Source organism: Balaenoptera borealis, assembly GCF_965194805.1.
Source record: "Balaenoptera borealis genome assembly, chromosome: 13".
Classification (NCBI taxonomy): Eukaryota; Metazoa; Chordata; class Mammalia; order Artiodactyla; family Balaenopteridae; genus Balaenoptera; species Balaenoptera borealis.
In genome coordinates, this window is record NC_138870.1 from 86,816,508 (window position 1) to 86,839,676 (window position 23,169).

The 23,169-nt window shown below is 39.1% G+C and overlaps 1 protein-coding gene and 1 long non-coding RNA gene across 4 annotated transcripts in view; one reads left to right on the forward strand and one right to left on the reverse strand.

Moving 5' to 3' along the window:
- The window catches only part of LOC309608954, a 1,139,914-nt gene that overhangs the window by 285,873 nt on the left and 830,872 nt on the right, over window positions 1-23,169 (forward strand). The gene's annotated exons all lie outside the window — the stretch shown is intronic.
- Window positions 1-23,169, reverse strand: part of IGF1 (insulin like growth factor 1) — a 152,873-nt gene that overhangs the window by 67,759 nt on the left and 61,945 nt on the right. The window contains exon 4 of one of the 3 annotated variants that reach the window (XM_082349687.1): window positions 1,463-7,812. The exons of 1 other annotated variant lie outside the window; for it this stretch is intronic. In XM_082349687.1, the coding sequence (XP_082205813.1) occupies window positions 7,753-7,812 (60 nt within the window). In that variant the 3' untranslated portion in view covers window positions 1,463-7,752. One more of the 3 variants, XM_082349686.1, reaches the window with a different exon arrangement.

Genomic DNA, 23,169 nt, shown 5'->3' on the forward strand with positions numbered 1-23,169 from the left:
GATTCAAGCCTACGCTGCCCGGCTGTGACCTTCAGTATGTTAAATAATATCTTTGAGCCTCCATTTCTTCATCTGTAAAATAGGGTTCATAGCAGTGCCTGACACATAGGGTTTTCATAAGGACTAATGAGAACATAGGTGAACCATTTGGTATAGTGACTGACCCATGGCAAGTTCTCAGCAAATATTAACCATTGTTGGGGTGGTGGTAATTATCACTCACACAGATCTTACAGGAAGGAAAAATACCATTTTCAAAAAGAGGCTGTAATTTGACCTAGATGATCTTAAAGGAAGACAGAATTCCTTAGGGACAGAATTGCTCTTCTGTTTAGGAAAAAACAACTTTCGGGCATATACAATGATAAAAGGTGAGCGGGCCTGCCCCCATCCCCACTATGGGCAAAGCTGTGATGGAGGAAGTAGCAGAATTTTCTTGCGGGTTCTTTCTAAGGGAGAGGATGAAGGGTTGGATAGGAAGTAATTCCTGGGAGAGTTTGCAGAAGAGAGGAAGGGAATCTTACTAAGATGAAAGTGATGATTGAGATCTTTCTGCCCTCTCACTTCAACATCCACAAAACCTTTAGTGAAAAGGCTGTCCCCAGGCTAGCCATGCGCATGCGCATGCGCATGCGCACGCGCGTGCACGTCCTGCAGTTAGAAGCTTTTGGCCACGGGAGGTCCGATGCAGAGCTCAAACAGAACGAGGAGGTTAGTCCTCTTGTTGGTCCTAGGGAGAACCATGGAGACTTTGAGTGGGTGAAGTTGGGCGTGATGGTGAGCCCCACGTGGGAAAATGATACAGGAAACTTTAGTAATATTATTAGTTCCTTAAAGTCAAGTACAAAGCTCATGAGCCTTTTTTACATTTAGGTAGCTTTCCAAATAACTCACAGACGGCTTAAGAAAAGGGAAACAGAATGAGATGCTTTCAAACAACAAGAGGGAAATCACTAATCTTTCCACTTTGTGCTTCCACAAATGCTACTGTGAGTTTGATATTCGCAGTATCTATTCAGTAAAGAATTAGAAAGATTTATTGAAACAGAAATTCAGTGTTGAGAGATCACATTCTTATAACATCTCTCGATATTGGGAGTGTATTAAATGCTACTTGTATATTATGTACCCTACGTGATAGAAAACCTTTTCCCAAACGCTTTGTCATGGATTATAACTCACTGTTGGGTTATGGTAAGTGGGGATGGGTTACTTAAACCTGCTTTATTGTTAATGCACCTACTGTACAATTCATATATCTCTTACATAGTTTGTCCAAGTTCTTTGAAACATTTATTTTTAAATATAATCCGTAAATTCTATAAGATATCTCCATTCTGGTGTATGATTAGTTTTATTTTCTGGGTAAGTTTTCATGGTTATTTGTTGCAATGACCTTAATTAGTAAAAATGCTACATGACAATAGAATTCTTAAGGAATGACACATTACACCAACATTGTCCAAAAGAACTAATTAATCAAACATGATTAATTTTAATGTAATTACTAAAGAAAGATATATCATTTTATTATGACGCTCTAGCCATACATTTTCAAAATATGCTTATTAAACAGTAAATGTCAGATAATGATTCAGTTAGTTACATTTTTAGAAGTCGTTAGGATTGATATTCCTCTGCCATAAATGAATTGAATAATAATTTCAAATACAATCAGAGTTAATTTAATAAAAAATATGCTTTTGAACTAAGACAGATTAAATCAATGACCAATGATTATTTTCTGGTTTCAAAGTAGCAGGGAAGATTAATTCAGTGTCTGTAAGTTTATTTATCACACTTGGCCTAAATGTGATAAAAACAAATGAAGCAAAACACATGATGTAATCCCAGTTTTCACACTTCATTAGCTCTCTCAGCAAAAAAGAGATCTGACATAGTATTTGGGGCCTTTGTATAAACTGAATACAAGCTACATGATGTTTGAAAGTTTTTGATATTTGAATAGACATTTTAATAATACACAGACACAGATAAGAGATGTGAGTAGGTGGCTTGAGGTTTCAGAGTCCCTCCTGCAGTGTGTTTAGCAGCAGGTACAAGATAAATACCCAAACAAAATCAGATTAAGGGATTAACAGTAGTGACTTTGCTATGGGTAGGTGAGTGGGGCCAATGGGTGGTTTGGAAGGGATTTTCGAGTTCTTTTTTCATTTTTCCTACTTTTACTTCAGTGCATTTTGGGCAAAAGAAAATGAGTAATGTTTAATTTTTAGATACAGTAGGGCTGGACAATTAAAAAAAGGAATATTCTAAGGATTGTGAAGGTCATTTTGAAGGTGACAGGTGATTCAGCAGGGGTTAAATAGGAGAAAATATCTCTATCTTAACTTACATTTCAATTGGGCAGTAACATTTGAACTTTTGTGTTCTCTTTTTAAGTTGTTTTTTCTTGAAAGACCTTATCAATGACAGCTGAAGAATGGGGAGAAACAGTGACCGTGTTTAAGATCAATGTGGCATCATAAATTAAGAAGGAACATGTGAAATGTATGCTTTAAAAGAGGCCCCTTTAATTCTAGGGTTTCAGCTTGGTCAGCCCTCTACAAAATTTTGAGGCAGATACTAAATGAATAAGGACTAAGAGGAAAAAAGTCAGTTTCAAAAACTCCCTGGGCCTCTGTCTCATCTGTGAGAGGTTTCCTACAAAAAGTATTGTTCCAGATAGGATTTGGTTATTTAAATTTGTATCTTTATCCTGTACCATACGCACTTAAAGCTCAGACAGTCTTCTCATCTCCTTTTTTTTTTTAAATAGAAATCACACAAAAAAGATATCTATATATCAGTTTCTAATACCTAACAGGAAAGTCTTTTAGAATATTAACATAGCAATAAGCAAATATGTACTATAGGATTAAACACTAGCATTGAAAACAAACAAACAAACCAAAAACAAAGAATCAACAAAATTTTCCTCTTGTTTTTGCCCCTTCAGATTCTGGACTTTATGAGCATTGCAGGAGAGGGGCATAAAGAATCGCGCTTATTTTATTTTAAAATTTCAAAGTAAATGATGCCATAATGATGCATAAATCAGATTTATCTTTCGAAAACATTGATGGGAAAGCCCAGGTGATTTGAGTGGGAATGCTCTTTCTTATGAAGAGAGCCAAATAGGATCTGTCTCTAATAAATTAGTACAATCTTTTAAGATTAAAAATAGCAAAAACATTTTAAATAGTCTGATTATAGCTTCAACAAGTCAAACATACATTTCTATCTAGCCTATAGTTTTAAAGAGTCTATGTGGGTTTAACTTATCATCCCTCATTCCAATATAAAAAAAGAAGAAAAAAACCAAGTCATTTTTGAACATTAAGATATTCATAAAGACTGTATAAAGTAAAAAACAAAACAAAACAAAAACAAAAATATCTTCACAGATTGTTAGCCATCTCTTTCAACGGTTTCTCATAAATTCCTCTTTCCTTATCAGTAGATAACCCCCATCTCAGAAGGAAATACTTGCCAACACTTCCCAATGAGATCAGTGATTGCTTTTTATGAGAGCTACTGCTCTTTGAGATGTTTAGGTGAAGGGAGAATATCTTCTATAAACCAGTAAACTCCAAAGAATTACTCAAGGGGGATGTGGCAGAAGCTATTTTTAGCAGGTGAATCTATGCATTTTTCTTTTTGTTTTTATTTTCTCCACTTGCTGAATATCTGTTTTAGAGCAGAGAGCACGCGCACACACATGCACACACACGCGCACACACGCACACACACACAATGAGTAACTTAATCATCTTTTCAGTTCTGCCATTTGCCTATAAGGTCTTTTTTTTTTTTCTTTCCCATTTATACTCCATGCTCTTGAATCAAGATGTTCATATTGGATAGTATATTGCTAATTTTATTGAGTTTGAGAGCCAACAAAATAATGGAGCCTTCTAACTTAAAAAAATTTCCATCTTCTGCCCTTGCACCCCCAAACTCACAATTTGGTGAACAGTACACTACTTGTGAGTGATATAAAGTTGAAAGGTGGTGGTGACTAGACCTAATGCTATTTTCTTAAGCCATCTATCTAAAGAATTGTTTTTTTCATACTTTAAAAAAATATGTCTATGCTTTCTTTTTTTTCTTTTTTCTTTTTTTTTTTTAAGTCAAGTACTTTCTTAAAGAAACAATAGCACCACATTGGCATAGCTGGCCAAACAATAAATGGGAAAGCAAAATGTGCTACATCTTCCATTTTAAGCATTCTCCCAAGTGCATAAACTAATAACAGAAACCCTGAAGCCATAGTGCATGAGATGGTTTCATCTACACAAACACTGACATTCCAAGGAGGGGAAGGATTCTCAAGGGAGGCCAGGCTTTTTTTTTTTTTTTTTTTTAAAGATTTTTCAAGGAAGTGATTTCTTACCAGTATTCCATTGGACTCTTAGGATGAGTGTGTGAGTGCACGTGTCTATGTGTGTGTGTGTGTGTAGGGTGGGTATTGGGAGAGTTTTTCTTTATCTCTAGAAGAGTGGATCCTGATGGAAAGATGCTTTAACTTTTTCAGTGGAGCTTCCTCATCTTAAAATGTTCGAATAATACAGTTATACTATTTGGGGAAGTGGGAATGGAAATTTGACCTAGGTATTCAGTGTTGTCAATTAAACTGGAAATCAACCCATAAATTAAAAGCTCATTCTTACCAGTATTTATAGCTCTTTCATAAACATCTTGATATTGCCTCATTTCAAAATTCTAAAGCAAAGCTTATAAAGTTTTGAGTTGTAAGATTTTCTGTGCTTCCTTCTGTCAGTACCAGGTAGTTCTGCTGTAGTATATAGTGATCAGCTGACTTGTGGAGTTGACAGCAATTTGTCTTCTAGTTTTAAATCATTTGAAAATAAGATAGTGGGTTAGTATAATTAGTTAATTTTTAATTAGCTGATTTGTGATACAGTTGGAGAGGACTATGTATTAGAAAAAGTTAAGAAGGGTAATATGACTTCGCATATTTAAGCTTTCCTCACTGGGGTATTTTTTGCTGTGAACAGAATTATTAAGTGAATCAAATAAGTCATAGACACTCTTAGAATTACCGTATTCAACTATGTCTGGAAACTTACAGGTCTGCAGAAGGTTGCATGTAAAGTGTTGTTCGTAGTTAGTAATTTTAAAAGATACACACTAGGAATAAGAAATAAAAATCAGAGTGCCATTTTGGGAAAATGGGTCCAGCATCTCATTCCATAGAACCCATATGTCTAGAAAACAGATGAAGGGCAAAATTACCTGTGGTTTCTTTTACATCTGTCCACAGTGATCAGAACATAGCTCTGCATGCCAGGGGTGCTAAATTCAAATAACACTGTGGACTAAGGTTAAAATACCAGTTGGCTGACCAGAGGTGTCCATTAAATAGGCCTTCTTTTTGCATATGTTCAGAGATCCAGGAAATCTTGTTTTTTTCTGGCCTCTGAACTTTGAGGTGAACCAGTGGGATGAAGACTAAAGATGTTATTTTTGTTTTGCATGTACACTCTCCAAGAATAAAAAGGATATAATTTGCATGAAATAATCAAGCCTGGTTGCTTTTCACCAAAAAGTTCTAAGGCAGATAAAAAGATCTGAATGATGGATGATTCATTGTTTTAATAAGAAAATCTTGATATGTAGACAGGAAATATTTTCTAGGTCAGCATGGACCTGTCCTCATCATTGGATTTTCTTGATACCAGTTTTCAATTGAATGGATAAGACACATCCACAGAGGACTAGAGGCCACTCTTCTAAGCAGACATGAGGGAAAATTTCTAGCTGTGAAGGAAATGTTTGTCTTTCAACCAGCAACTCTAGTCGAGCATACTTTAACCAAAAGTATATGTATATATCAGTATCTCCAAGGATAAGAACAAAATTCATTAAAGAAAGTAAATTCGTGACATTTTATTAGTTATTATTTCAGTATTTGAAATCTTGGGACTTTTTTTAGATTACTTGAAAAGCGGAAAGAAGTGTTTTTCAAAATGAATAGAGTATCATTTATAATATTAAAAGAAGTATTATTGGGTTATTAGTAACTTCCTGGCAGAGTCAGTAAGTGCTAGCAAATGGAATAATCATCTTTTCGCTGGGAGAAATCTTTGTTTTTCTCCTTTTTTCTTTTCCTCTCTTTTCACTTTGTATTCTTAAATCCAAATGCAGAATTCAAAATCAAATTGCAGATCAAATGTTTCTAGGTTATTTTGAAAAGTGTTTTAAAAGAGATTGAGCTGTTAGCCTTTAACAACTAGTTAGTTGAATAGTTAGTTGGATAGCTTCACTGACAAGAACTGGCATGTCAGGAGCATTCAGCTTATCAATTTTCTAGCTATGCTGTGAATGAGTTGTTCATAGAATTCCTTGCATCCCAGCAGCTCAAGGGCTCTGATCTTGACGCCCTCATAGCAACTCAGGATAAAAATCTGGAGCTTTATCTTTTTAATCCTCATACCACCCCTGTGAGGTAGGTAGATGACATATTGCCCCCATTTTGCAGATGAGGAAACTGAGGCACAGAGAGGTGAAGTGACTTGCCCAAGGTCACACGGTGGTGAGTCCGTGACAGAGTCGGCAGATGTTTGTTTCTTCAGCGAGAATAAGAAACCAGGACTGTTAAAATTCCTAGCTTTTTGCTTCTTCTACTCCTCTCTGGACTCGCCAATCAAATTTGCATCAGTGGACTTTGTGTCTTATTTCTTTTGGAAGGCATAATTGGGGAACTTTTCTTTCCCAAGTGGTTAAATTTTGAGTACCCTTCCCCTCTGTGTCACCTTTGGCTCCAGGCTTCCTCTTGTTTTGCTTTCACCTTTTACCGTTTTGGCCAGACTCTTTCATATAACAAACTACAAAATAGCACCATTGTACTAAAAAACAGAGTTTTACATACTGTTTGATACATCCTGTATTATTGACATGCTAAATTTACATAGTGCTTTATATGGAAAAAATAAAAAGAGAGAAGTACTGATTAGGTCGCACACTAACTCATCATTTGAAGGAGCCATTCAGAGTTTGAGACTTTCTATGCTTAAAACATATGCCTAAAATGATTGGCCTCAAAGATGCAACTACTTGCATTTTTTTTAGCAAGATGTGGAAAAAATAAAGCTTTGTGTCTAAAATAAATGCATCCAACTTATATTTGGTACAAATGCCACAGATGGAATCTTGTGGGTTAAAAATTGGTGTGCTATTTGACTGCTTGCTGCTGCTATTGAGGAGGCCAAATTTGGCAAATAAAAAGGTGATGAAGGGGGGAGAGGGATAGACGAACAAGATTACCAGACACTGTAAAACAAACAGCCTGTGTTGCGTAGAAAGAAGTGCAAATAAAAAAATTAATAAACCACTTAGATAAGGCTGCTGAATGAATGTCTCTAGCAGCCAAGATTCAGAGACAAATGTAGTGCAACTGGATCTATATACACCCATGCATTTGTGGCTCTTGAGAGGCAGGGACTAAGATCTATATATATATTTTCTCTATAGAACATTATTGATAAAGGATCAACAGCAATCTACCAACTCCAGGACCATTTTTGCAAGGTGCAAAGCTTTTAACAATCACTCCTAAAGACATTGTTGGAATGTTTACTTGCGTATTTCATTGGGGGGAATGCCCATCTTTTGAAATGTTATCAAACTTATTTTTTTGGTAGGTCTTCTGGTGTTTAACAGGTAACTCGTGCAGAGCAAAGGATCCTGCCAGTGGCATGTCATTCTTCACTCTTCAGGAAAGTCTTCCTACATTCTGTAGTTCTTGTTTCCTGCACTCCCTCTACTTGTGTTCTTCAAATGTACTTCCTAAAAATAAGGGAGAAAAAGTGACATTACTTTGATGAAGTTTTTTGTATCCTACCTATCTATTTCTAACATTGGGTCTCAACCTTTCATATCTGTGCCTCACCACTCAATTTAACAGACAGCTTGGGCCAAGTTTTTCTGAGAAAGACATATAAGTAGATGGGCCTGTAGTTTTTAGTTTAGCCAAACCTCACTCAGGCTACTTCTATTTATCCTTGATGGCATGGGAACCACAGATTGCTTTATAATTACACAAAAATGTGTTTTTATTCATCAGCTACTATCACAGATTCCTTGACAGGAAGGAGATCCTTTAAAATTCAGTCTTCTGGCCTGGAACATCTTTTCCTAGTGAGGAAAAAAATCACATTTTGGGATCATCCTTTGTTGTTTTATTGCATTTTGTTCTGTTTTAGTTTTTGTAAAAAGGAGCTATTTCTTTTTCATTTTTTCTTTATCTCCTTTGGAGAGAGGCAGAGCTTTAGAAGTAGAAGATTGGGAATTTCTGTAGTTGATTTAGAATCTATAAAATCACAGACATTCTAAGCCGTGCTCAAATCCAGCTCTTCCATTTTCTAGCTATGTGAACTTGTGCAAGTGACAATCTCTTGTGTCTCAATTTCATCCATAAACTAGGATAATAATAGTTTCTACGTTGTAGGATTAAGGATTAAAGAATTAGAACATAAAAGCACTTATAATAGGCCTGGCACACGGTAAGCACTACGTAAGTATTACCAATTGTTATTTACTCTTATTATTATTATTTCATCTTTATTGGAAAGTAACCATTCTTGGATTAAAAATTCTGGATTCCTTGCTTTGGTGCTACCATTCACCTATCAACAAGCAATTCTGTTATCCAAGGAATATTGAGTTTTGCTTAGAAGCCCTATGATAGTAGGGACTTGTCTCTGTTCACTGTTACAGCCCCATGTCTAGAGCAGTGCCCAGAACATTTCAGGTGCTCAATAAATAGCTATAGAATGAATTGAATGAATGAATGAATATAATGGACCCTCTGATAATGTGAAGAATCAAGTCATTATACTTTTTCTGTAATTATTATTTTATCCTTGAATATACTTAAATAGCAACATTAATTTAGACAAATAAGATGTAAAATAAAATCTGGGAGGAAATAACATTTGCATGCATAAACATCAGGTGCTGCTTCTCTTGATTTTACTTCTAGTCAGGAGGCCCTTAGAGAAGGATGTAATAGATAATTATTGGTACAGAGTGAGGTTCAAGGATTCAGTGTCCTTTTTCCTGGGAACATTTCCCATCAAGACCAAAACCAAGAATTCTCACCATGGTAACTGGAATCTCCAAATTCTTCCTTCTGGCTAAGGAAATGATCAATCACCCAATCATTGTTAGAAGTTTAGAGATCATTGTAAGGGACCTTGGAGCTCACTCAGCCCTGAGAACTGGAGAGGGGAAGAAGGTGGGGCAGTATCAACTACCAGTCCCTGGAAGTTGTACCTATTGACTAAGACCCATAGGGATTTGATAATTTTTCTTACACATGTTTTTCAGCTCTACCTGGAACATTAGAGTTACCACCAAGACCTTTATAAAAGCAAGTTAGCCCTTTGTAAGTTGATGGTCAAAATATCTTGTACCTACTGAATAGAAGGAAGATCATTGTGTAAAAATGTTTATTAAAATATCTAGCTCAGGGCTTCCCTGGTGGCGCAGTGGTTGAGAATCTGCCTGCCAATGCAGGGGACACGGGTTCGAGCCCTGGTCTGGGAAGATCCCACATGCCATGGAGCAACTAGGCCCGTGAGCCACAACTACTGAGCCTGTGCGTCTGGAGCCTGTGTCCCGCAACAAGAGAGGCCACGACGGTGAAAGGCCCGCGCACCGCGATGAAGAGTGGCCCCCGCTTGCCGCAACTAGAGAAAGCCCTCGCACAGAAACGAAGACCCAACACAGCCAAAAATAAATAAATAAATAAATTTTAAAAATTAAAAAAAAAACAAAACCAAACTGGCACAATTAAAAAAAAAAAAATCTAGCTCAGTGGCCACTGAAAAAAACTTTGTGGGGAGAAATTGGGCATTTGTATAGGATAGCTTGAAATACTATTGTTTAAAATCCTGCCACTTTTCCCCCAAATGTCGTACAACTTCTACCAAGTTCACTTAACACACATTTGTTGCTCTGCTGTTAAGCTAACAGTAAAGTATCTGCTGTTAAGCTAACAGTAAAGTTTGTATTCCTTCCTAGTCTTACCTTTTAATCTGCTTCCTTAAAGGAGTTCTCCAGAAAATGGAAGAAAGACATATGGGGCTACAGAGTAGAGACACTACTGTCCCAAACTCCTTGAAACATTCCTGTTCAGTTCTCAGTAGACCCTGCTGATTTTATATGGCTCATCAAAACCCCACAATCGCTATTATTAAGGACACTATCAGTCTATCAAACTAGTAACCAAATTAACCAACAGGTCTAAAAATACCCTAACTTGGGTTTTACCTCTTTTTCTGTTTAAGAGGCATGCCTGCTTAGAAAAAGAAGATTTTTAAGAATCTGGATAAAGCCCCAACTAGGAAAATGCTCCAGAATGAGATGGTAACAAGTAAAAAGAAAGTACATGAGGTATTTAATCTCCAGTCTTCCTCTCAAGCCAAATTAATCTCAGATTTCCAGAAGAAAAAATTCAAGTATCTTCTATGCTTCCCTCTTCAAATTCATGAGGGCTGTAGCAAAAAGTATTGGGGTTAGCTTGGCCAGCCATATAGATCTTATTCTTTTCCCCAACAGAGAGATTCTTTTTCCCTCAAAGCAGAAGTCTAAAGTGTAAAGTCTGAGTGGAGGGATCTTCTGGCCTATTTCTTCTGGGTCTGTCTCGGCATCGCAGCAAAGTCATGGGCAGAAACTCACTTGATAAAGCTGACACTGCTCCAAGCAGCATGGTTCCCATGCACACAGGCGTATGGTGGAGGCCATTCAAAACCAGCTGGGATGTCGTCTGGTTTGCATTTGGCTCTCTTCCCAGGCTCTCACATGTGACTTCTTTGTTGCAGACAATGACAGTGACAAAACAAAAGCACTCAGGGATTTAGTCTCAGTTGCATCTGTTGCTTTGCTCATTGTCTTAATTTAATGACGCGGGCCACCTGACAATGGGTGGCAAGTGGAGACATGTTAGAAGCAGCCGTCGGAGCTGGCACCCACCTTCAACGCACTTCTTGAAGGGGTTATGAAACTGTCCCACATTCAGCCAAGCAAAAACTTTTCACTTCAACAGCTTGTCCAAGACAAACAAACCAGCTGAAACTGTTTCTAGTATGCAACTAGACAGATTTTTGAAAGGAAAACAGTAGTGAGTAAATACTGTTTCCTATTGACACCAGGGAAGGTAAGATTATTTACAAAAAAAATGCTGGTCCTTTAGCTCACTGGGGTTGGTTGAGGAAATTTACCCTCTGAAGGAAGGGTTAACCAACTCACGAGGAAATAGGTTTGATAGGGGTTAATTAGTGATATACTTTATTACACAGTGTGTACCGTACACAGGTATTTAGGAAGCTGGAAATTGCCCTGAAGGGGTCATTCATATTCCCCCGTTATCTCTTAGCACATCCTAGCTCTTGGTTTTTTCCAAAGGAAAGCTATCCACAAACCTTTGGATTAAGATTGCTGAGAGCTAATGACAATGGCAATACTAGTAATCTGGATTAAAACTTGCACACACTTTACAGTTTACACGGTAGTCTCAGTGAACCCTCCCAACAACCTTGTGAGATGTTGTTTGCATCTGTCTCATTCACAATCCGAGGCTCCCTAAGATTTAGGGACTTGCTTGAGGTCACATAGGCACAAATCGATAGACCTAGAACTAATAGTAAAATAATTTATTATTTTAATAAAAGAATAACAATTCTATCACTTGAACATTTGTATGTGCTGGACACTGTATTATAAGGTGCTAATTGTATACATTCTCTTATTTAATTCTCATAGTTCTCTTGGAGATGGGTACTAGTGCCTTGCTCATTTTACCTTTATGGAATATGAAGCTTATAAAAGCTAAACAACTTTCCTAATTTCTTAGAGTGAAGATGTGACCACGGTTGGAATTTGTATCAGTCCCTTCTGATTCTGGAGCTCACCAGTTAGCCACTCTGCCATACTGCCTCTCTAAGAGGTAGGACAGTATCTGGTGCCTCAAAATCCACATCTCTTTCCAGTAACAATAACTGATAATGTCATGAGCTGCCCATGATCCCAAATGGTGGTAGATGCTGGTTTGGAGGGTAAGGCAAGACTCTAGGGAAGTGGGTGCCCTCCCTTATCACAATATGAGCTGAGTCCTGTTTTTATGGTTAGTGATAGAGGTCTAGTAGCACAGCATTCATTTAACAAAAGCTAACCCTGTGGATGTTATAAGCCCTTATTTTCTCCCTGCCTATCTTTATGAGATTTTGCCCGAGAGACAGAATCTAAAAGAAGGATGATAATAGGCCCTTTACATTTTCGGGAGGGAGCAGTGATGTTTTCAATAGACTCTGTTTCCATCTGCACCCACTGCAAACAAGTTAAGTATTGTATGACATAAACTCTAAGAAAAGACTGGCACCCTATAAAAAATGCTAGGCAAATACTGTCCATCATGGAATGTTAGCAGCCTATTGTACAGCATAAAGTTCTAACTGAGCATTGACCTTCTCCTTAACAGGGCAAAATGGAAAAAAGAAAGAGCAGTGGATGATTGAAGAGATGGCCCAGATGTCAGCTCTTTACCTGTTGAAAAGGATGTGCTCTAGCTATTTTTCTGGTTTGGCCTGGAGACACGTGAAATTGTAGAGGATGATTTAGATGTCTCAACATCAACTTTGATGTCTCGTTATTTTGGGGGATTACAAGTTCAAATTCCAGGAGAGTGAGGTCAGTCTTTCATCTGTGGGAGCCAAGCAGAGTGAGTGTCATGCAATCAACTCAGTGCTTTGGGATGTGACTTTTAAAACCAAAGGACAAAGTGCACTTTTCAAGAGACGTATGCTCCTGGTGGAGTAACTGCCTCTTTAACAAAGGGAGAGATGTATAGTCTGGGCACAGTGTTGGTTTGCTCAGCCTCTTCTTTACTTATTTTTTCTGGAAAGACCTCATCCTATCTTTTATGTGGTTATAGAGGGAATGCACACTGTTTCCAGTATGATTGTCTCCTCTGGCCATAGTGGATGGGCCTGGCACACCCCTCCCATAGCTCAAGAAGAGTATGGTGGGGAAACCAAGGCAGAACCAATTTCTGGGAAACACAAGACTCTTTTATTGGCCAGCTTTGGCTCAAGGGCTCCTCAGTGGCTTTGCTGAACTTTGCTTAGACTGTTCAGCAGTCTAGGATGCTTCCACCCAACTGTCTCTCTTCCTCTGCTTCATTGGGGTCAGACTTGCATTGCATTCTGACGGCTTGTTCAGGCTTCCCTGATCCTCTCCTATTGCTTTTCACATGGGCATTTCCCCTAATGAAATCCTTGCTCCTTTAACCCAGTCTCATTTATGTTTCTCGGAGGTCCTGGGCTTACATACCTAGCTTGGATCCCAGCTCCCAGCACAGAATTGTGTGACCTTTGACAATCACTACATTCTTCTCTCCTTCTGTTTCCTGTTTTGTAAAATGAAAGGGTGGGGTAAGAGCACCCACCTCATACTGTTATGATTGCATGTGATCACCCTTACACATTTACCTGGCAGAGTTGTATGCAAGAGAGCCTACTGTTTCAAGGGCCCTTGGTTTAGATCTATTTTGCGAACTTGATGGCAACAACAGTCTGTTCTGGCTTCTGTGCTGTCAGAATACACTCTGGGTCTACCTTTGTTAGAGCATTGATGTGCTGTGGGATAAATTATGTAAGTGTTCACTTCCCCACTAAAAAGTAAGCTCCTTGAGGGCAGGTAGCATTGTTCCTGCACCTCTGTCTCCTCCCTGGATGCATGTTGCTTTGAGCAAAGTGGCAAACCAGGAAACGCTTGTTAAATTGATTTAAATTTCCTGCAGGAGTGGTGGAATAGAGTTCAGGTCATAGCAAGCCTTGCGTGGCTTCCTACTTCCTGCTGTGCACAGAGCCCCCTCCGGTCTCAGAACTTACAACTGGCGGGTTGCAGTACAGTAAATATCAGCGAAGAAATGCAGAAGAGAGAGCACAATGCATGGTTAACACGCTAGAGTCCGTCTTGAGTTTGGATTCTGGTCTGAACACTTGTTAGGGCAAGATCTTGGCAAGACGTTTAGCTGCCCTTAGCCCAAGTTTTCTAATCTGTGCAATGCGGGTAATTATAGCATTTGCCCTACAGGCTAACAGTGAAGATTGAATGAGGTGATTTGTGATAGGGCTTACCACAGAGCATATGCCTAATAAATAACAGCTATTATTATTGCCTTTTAAAAAATAGTTACTGTTGTCAAAGCACACGCCATGCTTGGGTGCTGCCCTTTCTCTGGCTGGTGAAAGAGTAGTTATTTACTGGGTGCCCAGGGCTCCCTTGAGTGCTGGGATAGCAGATGTATAGCTCTTTTTTCTAGTGACTGGTACATCCCTAGGAATCCCCAGGTTTAGGGAGTATATTTATCCCATAATTATTCACAAATTATCCTGTCTTGGCAACTTTCTTACTTTTCAAAGGATACCACCTGACTCTGTTTCAAGTATTTCTATCTGTGATGTAAGAAATCACTACCAAAATGGTTTAAAAGCCTGAAAAAGAAAAAAAAAAAAAAAAAAAGGAAAGGGAGGGACTTCCCTGGTGGCACAGTGGTTAAGAATCTGCCTGCCAATTCAGGGGACATGGGTTCGAGCCCTGGTCCGGGAAGATCCCACATGCCACAGAGAAACTAGGCCCATGCGCCACAACTACTGAGCCTGCACTCTAGAGCCCACGAACCACAACTACTGAGCCCGTGTGCCACAACTATGGAAGCCCACACACCTAGTGCCCATGCTCCGCAACAAGAGAAGCCACCGCAATGAGAAGCCCGCGCACCGCAATGAAGAGTAGCTCCCACTCACTGCAATTAGAGAAAGCCCGCCCACAGCAACAAAGACCCAATGCAGCCAAAAATAAATAAATAAATAAATAAATAAATAAATAAAAATTAAACAAAAAAAAAAAAAAGGAAAGGGAAAAAAAAGCTGAAGGGTATTTTCCCTTGCCGGCAATAGTTATTTATGTTGCCTTTAATAGTCTTGAAGGATGTTGTAAAATACTTCAGAGCTGCTTAAACTGTTGATTATATGGGCAGCCTGTTTAGTTAGCTGTTTGTGTTTGTGTTACATTTTTAAATTAAGAAAAAAAACTTTAAGCACACTATCTTTCCCAGAGGGAGTTGATTTTGGAATTGCTGAAAGGTTCAAATGTTGTGGTATTTAAAAAAGTGGAACACCAGATTCTAGCAATTTCACTGATATGTACTAAAGATTCAGCACATTTTTACCTAAAAACTGGATTTGATTATTCTTTTTCTCTTAAGCCTCCAAAATGGCATTGTTTCATCTGACATACAACATATGCTGGAGTACTTAAACTCATGTATGTGGTAATTTATATTATAATATTCTGGGGAGGTGCAAGGCTCAGGGTTGTTACCTTTTAGAGTCATTTCAATGCAATAGTGATGAGTTCAGAGGATTAGTAGGAAAGGGTGTTGCCCTCTTCCACTCATTCTTTGTGTGTGTGACAAATCTGGGCAGAACATTCAAATACTGTGTTCTGAATTTTCCTCCTCACTGAATTGAGAGAAATTTTGCAAGTTTGGAAGGATCTTCTGAACTTTTAGGATGAACAAAATAACACTATGACAAGTTAAAGTGATTTGCATCTGTTTGAGGTTGATGGGAGCCTTCAGCATATAAGAGTAAACATGGATGGTGCCAGCCAGTGCTTTTCCAAGACAGAAAATGGTGCAAGAATAATTCATGCGTGTATACAGTTTTTAAAAAATCAGAACCATTGCATTGTGCCAAAAGTACTTTTACTTCCATCCTAGCGTTTTTTGAAGAGGGAAACAAATATCATTACTGACAGAGACAAACCAGAGCCGTCCAATCGTGGCCTTGGTCAACCAATACTGACAAAATAATGCTATATATTTATTGATTCCTTTATACTTTTCATTTTTTCTAGTCCTCCAATGCCTCATGAATGATTCAAGCTTGCCACACTCATACCATGACATAAATATCACATGTTCCCAAGTCTACAATCGTCAACTGATTAGGAATCTTTACCCAACCCTCAACCTGCCATGGTCTTACTTGTAATCATTTAGAATTTTTGTCTTTCCATAATTGTTACCTACAGCTGTGAAAATAGCGCATCATATTTTCATGGATGGCGGAGCTGGTTGGTCTTTTATTACATGACCTCTTGGAGCTGTCCAGACAGAAAGCTCCATGTGAATGTTTATATATTTTACACAGAATTTTGTAAGAATTTTGGCATGTGAATACCAGCGCTCATGCACACACACACACACACACACACACACACACACACACGCACACAGAGAAAAAGCAAAGGAGAGAAAATAATCTCCTTCCCTTCAAAACTGTTTGCTGTAGTTAACTACAGATTGTAAATTACCACCAAGGGTATCTAGAATTAAAATTAGTTGGATGGACTTTTAGCATTCTTATTTCTATCAAACCTCTACTTTTTCAAAAGAGTTAGTTTTCTGACCAATGGGTCTTAAAACTGTAACCACATTAGTGAATAAAATATAGATGGAAATTTTAGAAAATGTTTTCTAGCTCTTGTTACTTATCTAGCAATGGCCCATTGAGCTATGATTGAGTTCCTAGTACGGTGAGAAGTTTCTGCTCTCTAGAAGTACCAGACATGGACTCATAGACCCATTGTCCCACATCTCTCATAATTTCACTGCTGTTCTCAATTTCTATTTCTCTCTACTTGAGTTTAAATGTGAGTATATATTTCTAAACCATCTCTTTTGGTTGCTAGATAAAAATGAGGTAGCACTAAGGCTGTTAAAGGAGTCCCATTAAAGAAGGAGTCCCAAATAGACGGGTATCAGGGAAAGGTACTCAGATTTCAGTTAGGCCTCTGAGGATGGAGAAGCTGATTTTGACCTTGCAGGTCTGGAAGTTTAGTGGCCACTGAAGAACCTTTGCTAACCTTGCCTGTTCCTTCTTTAAAAGTTAACTTATCTTGCCTAAGTCAATATATATTGTCACTGATTTTCAAAGGATTCAGTAGCTGGGCTTTTAATCACTGAGGAATTCTATAGTGGATATTTCAAACCTCATAAATGGCATTCTGCTTCCTCTAAAATGATTTACCTTTTCCTTGCTACCAAAGGCTTCCACTTTAACTCCAGACTATCAACTTTGCCCTTGGATTAAAAGTCAGCTCGCTGTTTTCTAGTAAATATTGCCAAAAGCCCTATTCCCTTCACATAGGCAAACAAAGACAATAGACCTCATCTTCCCCCATGGATGCAAGTGGACTTGAGAAATTGCAAAGTTTATTACTTAAGAAAACATTGTTTCCTGTTGGTGATTGGTGGGAGGGAGACAGTCAGGAGATGGAGGAGAGAGTAGGGGAGGGGCTCTTCGGGAGCTCATTTCTTTTCCACCCTTACATCCTAACAGCACGCACATTAGAAGCTATATGAGGTTTTGTTTGTTTTCAAGAGATGTTTGAAAGAAGATCAAATGTTTGTGAGAGGCACTGGATCGGCAGCCCTAGAAACTGAAATGTCCCGGAAGCTGTGTGAGGCCGGAAATATCCCACATTTTAATTTATTTTGGCAATTTTACTTTAAACTAGTAAGAGCTGGAGTTCATGCTACAATTAAATTTTCCTCAGGCACCATGAAATGAAAACACATATTACATTTGATTTTAACTGGTTGAGAAAAATGGTGGTTTTCTGGAAGTTCATTCTGTGACCTCAAAATAAAAGTTAACGGTTCTTCACGTGGGACAGCAAAGCTTCCACTGAAGTTGGAATAATTCATAGAACTGGGGTTCTCTGGGTTGGAAGGATTCTTAGGTCATCGAGTTCTCTTTTCCTATCATATGCTCGAAACACACTACCATGTCACTAGAAAGTGTTGGTAAGCTTGAGCTTGGAAGTTTTTGTTGATAGGAGCCTCGCTTCTACTTGAGGAGACCTATTTCTTTTTCAGATGGCTCTAATTTTAAGAACTAAGTAAAATAATATCAACTAAAAACTTAATAGTGCTTACTATGTGCCAGGCACCATTTTAAACACTCTAATATATATTTGTACGCACACACACACACAATCTCAATAAATCCTCACAACTCTATGAAGTAGATTCAATTATTACTCCCATTTGGCAGATAAGGAAACTGAGGCACAGGTAAATTACATGATTTTCCCAAGGCCATCCAGCTATTAAGTGAAATAGCCAGAATTTGAACCCAGGCAGTCTGATTCTAGATTCTGTACTCTTAACCACTGTGTTTTATTGTCTCTCCAATCTTTATAATTCTCCTTCCTGCCTTGTACAGAGGTTTGCACATCATAGGTACTCAATAAAAATATTTTCAACAATTTAAGGATCATGATTCCTTACATATTCCTGTTAGTTTTACACACAATCATCAATTTGCCCTACAAGAAACATTTGAAACAGTGGACTTTTAAATTTTATTTATTTATTTATTTATGGCTGTGTTGGGTCTTCGTTTCTGTGCGAGGGCTTTCTCTAGTTGCGGCAAGTGGGGGCCACTCTTCATCGCGGTGCGCGGGCCTCTCACTATCGCGGCCTCTCTTGTGGAGCACGGGCTGCAGACGCACAGGCTCAGGAATTGTGGCTCACGGGCCTAGTCGCTCCGCGGCATGTGGGATCTTCCCAGACCAGGGCTCGAACCCGTGTCCCCTGCATTGGCAGGCAGACTCTCAACCACTGCACCACCAGGGAAGCCCCAACAGTGGACTTTTAAATGATATTTAATACTCTGCCCACTTCAAGAAAGCATTGAGGGGACGAATAGGAACATAACATTCACCATAAGGTACTCAGCCAGTTGCCTCCTTTAGCAGTAGGTTCTTGAATGATTTCAATTTTGGCTAGAGTAGGAAATTCCAAATATGCAAGACTTGTGCAAGCACAATTCCTCTGCCTTCCCTTTTTTACGCTGCACTTGCCTCACTGTCTTATGCAAGGACAAAAGGAATTATTTCATCTCAGCAGTGCTACTTACTTTTATGGTCTATGTCTCTAATACTATTCCCCTCCCTATATCACTCACTTGTCCATCCATCCTTTCATCCATCATTATATGCCATGTATCACTAGGTGCTTAGGACTGATTCTAGAAGGGATAAGATGGAAAGACAACAATAGATTCTTCCTGTTTACTTAATTCATATTATTGAGAAATCACATGTAGGCATTCAATATGACTGCTTTAGAGTTGATAAAACCCATTGCAAAAAGAAGTGGGTTTTAACTAATAGTCTGGTAGTTAAGCATTCTTTAACTAGAAAGTTCTATTCCTTTTTTTTCTTTTAAAGTCTTTGCCTTACATTCTCTTGAATGAAGTTCATCATTGGGTATAACTATAGTTTATCCAAAGCCCTGTGTTATAACTGACATTGATTCAGTCATCAAGGAAAAAGGGAAGGGATAATCTTCTAAGAAATCTTTCCATAGGACATGAACTGTTAATTCTTCTACCAAACTGTGGTCCCTTGAAAAGCCATCACTGTTTGCGGGGTTACTCTCAGGTGGTAGAAACAGTAGGTATTGGCTTATGCCTGAGGCTGGTTCCAAAGCATGTATGTATCAGCAGGAGAACTGGGCATCTCCTGAATAAGGTGGCTGGCCAGATGGGCTCAGGCACCAGCCTGGCTTTTGTCTGTTCTAATAAGCCAGGACCTACTTTGCAACCATAACAGCAGTGTCTTGGCTCCCATGTGGCGCTTTGACATGCTTGTGATCAGACCTTTTCCTCCTTCCTGGCTTGAGCCTTGGGCATATCCATATATTATATATCCTGGGTTTTCAGTGACCCATGGAGGAAGGATGATCCTGAAGTAGAAAGCATGGCTGGGGCATGAAGGACAGGTAGAATGAATGTTCCTTTATACCATGACATCTTCAAAGTAGGCTACTTCGATGAAATGCTTCACTTCTTGGTTGTCATCCTCTTACCCCAAGTGTCATCATTTGCTTGGCTGAGCACTTCTCTCTTGCACCCTCTCTCACCTCTTATAATTCACAATTTGAATGACCTTGAGGCTTTTTGCTTTATTATCTATGAAGACCCTAACCCTACTGTTTAAATCAAGGAAGCTGAAGGAGAAAATCTCTAAGACTCAAATTCTGTGATTCTACTTGACTTTTCTTTACCCTCAGGAAAATCTACCGCTCTTGCGCTCTTTCACCCCCTTCCCTCTGATGGAAAATATTAAATTAGTGGCAGACTTCATGTGGCCATTTCTGCCCTATCTTTTCCTTTTGGAATTCTTTCTTAGTCCCTGTTGATTGTGTGCTGTTCTCTGTTGGCCAGAGGAGGGTGGCTTAGAACCCAAGCCTGTCTTTACCCATTTCTGTATCTCAGTATCCTTACATTCAAAATGAAGGGATTGAAGCAAATGATTTGCAGCTCTAACATAACATGGCCCTAGTATTTCCATGGAGCAGAAACTCATAGGACTTCAGGTCTAAAACTCTAGATTTGTGTGTGTGTGTGTGTGTGTTTGTGTGCGTGCATGAGAGAGAGAGAGAGAGAGAGGGAGGGAGGGAGAGAACTTTATAGGTGATGGAATCACAAGGCAGTAGTCAAACATCAGAAGTCTTTGATTTGGGGCTGAATTGTGTTCCCCACCAAATTCATATGTTGAAGTCCTAACCCCTAGTACCTCAGAATGTGATTGTATTTGGAGATAGGGTCTTTACACAGATATTTAAGTGAAAATGAGGTCATTATGATGGGTCCTACTCCAATATAACTGGTGTCCTTATGAGAAGAGGAAATCTGGGTACAGAGATTTGTATAGAGGGAAGATGATGTGCAAACACAGGGAAAAGAAGGCCAATTCCAAGCCAAGGAAAGAGACTTGAAACAGATCCTTCCCTCCCAGGTCCCAGAAGGAACTGACCCTGCCAACACCTTGATCTTGGACTTCCAGCCTCCAGAAATGTGTGACAATGAATTTCTGTTGTGTAAGCCACCTAGTCTGTGGCACTTTATTATGGCAGCCCTATCACACTAATACATCTTTTATGTCTGATTCCAAAGTGCACACAAAAAAGTTCAGTGACCTCCTCTCATAGGTAAGCTCTCAGGCCTCATGGGCCTTTAGGCAAATACTGGGTGCCCTTTGGCCCGAGCTTGACTAAGAAATGCAGCCTCCAATGACACTGTAGGAAAGGAAATCTGGGAACTTTTATGACACAATTCAGTCTTGCTGAGAATTTGGGGCTAATATTTAACTCTGGATATATATTGACATGGAAATTCTTGTAAAATTCACACAAAAATTTAAAATGCATATAAAAGCCTTGATTTTTATTTTAATTATTTTACTTGTTTTTTTGGTGGGGAGGGGAATTGTTTTATTTGCCTCTTTCATAATTTTTGTTCTTTTTTCATTCTTGCCACTCTCTTTCTTTGGACTTTCTTGGGCATGACATTTTCCTTTTCCATTTCTCCACGTTTATTAGTTTCTCCACATTTCTCCGTTTCTCCTCCTTCTGTCACATGATTTCTCTAGCTCAAGCGGGCCTACTTTTCTTCATTTCCTCTATAGCATCTCCCACTTTTTTCTCGCTGTCTGCTTTTCTCTCATCCTCCTTGCCTCTGTCTTAGTCCTTCTCTCCTCCATTTTCCTTTCTTGCCTGTGTTCAGTTTCTAGCTCCAGTCTCCCTCCTCTGCTCTTTCTTCTTTCCTTTCATCTGCTGACTTGCTTCCGTCCCCTCCTTCTGTTCCCCTCCTGGATGTTTCTTTGGCCCACCTTTCCTTCTCCTCTGAGACTTCGTTTTCTTGTTGGTAGATGGGGGCTGATACTGTAAACATCACAAAAATAATTGCATTGAGAACAGGTGGTTCCCTTGGTGTCCCGGGAGACAGAGCCTTTGGGTCAGCCCAGAATGCCTGGGCTCTATAGATGCAGAAGACATCACTGGTGCTGGAGAGGTGTCTGGACCTCAGTCACTAGACCTGATATTCCAGAACTTTGGGACTCATCTCTGACACCACCCACCCCCTCCCCAACTAGAAATTGAGAGGCACTGTGTCACCTGGAAAGAGAAAGAATTAACCTGCCTTCACCCCCTCAAGCACACCTTCCAGCCACATTCACCTAAAAGCTATTTCTGTGGTGCTTGCTCCCTGACTCATCCTCTGGCTACTGTGTTCTCTGTGAACCAGGTTGTGCCTAGTCCCTTTCCATCACTCAAGGTGGCTCCCTGGGGTCACATCTCAGCTAAGCCCCCTGTTCCAGCCTCAGCTGCAAATTAGGACCAGGAAGCAGCAAAGGTGTTATTATGTACTTCTTGGTCTCTCATCTTGTGCCTTCTGCACGATGCTAGTTTTGACTCCAAAGATTAAAACCTCAAGTTGTTGTTTTCTTTTTTTGTCAACAGAGTCCCCAAGGAGACCTGAGAGCTTTTTACTTTCCTTATTCATCCTTCCTCATTTTCTTCACCTTCTCTTTAGTTCTCATTCTTTCTACTTAATCACTAAAATGTAGTCACTTATATTCATTTGTTCACTTGTTCGTTCACTCATTCAACAAAAATGTATTAAGTTATCAACGTGCATCAGATGATTTACGTACTTTTGATGTCATAGATAGTACCTCTAAGGCTTGTTTAAAGTCTAGCTCTTAGTAAGAGACACCTGCAGATTTTGATCATTAGAAATTTTTTGGTGTTCTTAGAGCCAAACAGAAGTTTCTATTTGTTTTTATTTTCTTTCTATTTTGTCTTTATTTTCCTTTATGTTTGCCACTGGATGTGAATTTCTATTAGTTCCCATTTTAGAGTGTTTTTTTTTTCTTTGCACCTTTGCAGAATACCAGGACTTGAAAGGTCACGTACTTTGTTCATGCAGTTATGACAGAAGTTAACACTTGTCCAACAGTTACTTTGTGCAGGCATGTGAAAAGCATTGCATGCGCATTAATGACCTGATGAGGTAGATAGTACCGTTAACCCAACTTTACTGATGAAGCTAGGGCTTGAGAGGTTACATTATTTCGCCAAGGGCTCTCCGCTGGTGGTTGGTGAACCTAGGATGTCAGTTTTGTTTGATACCAAAGCCCAAGTTTAATCACTCTTCTCCACCATCTTCTGGTGATCAGATGGTCCAGAGCAGTGGAAGGGAGAGTTTATAATGTGGAGCG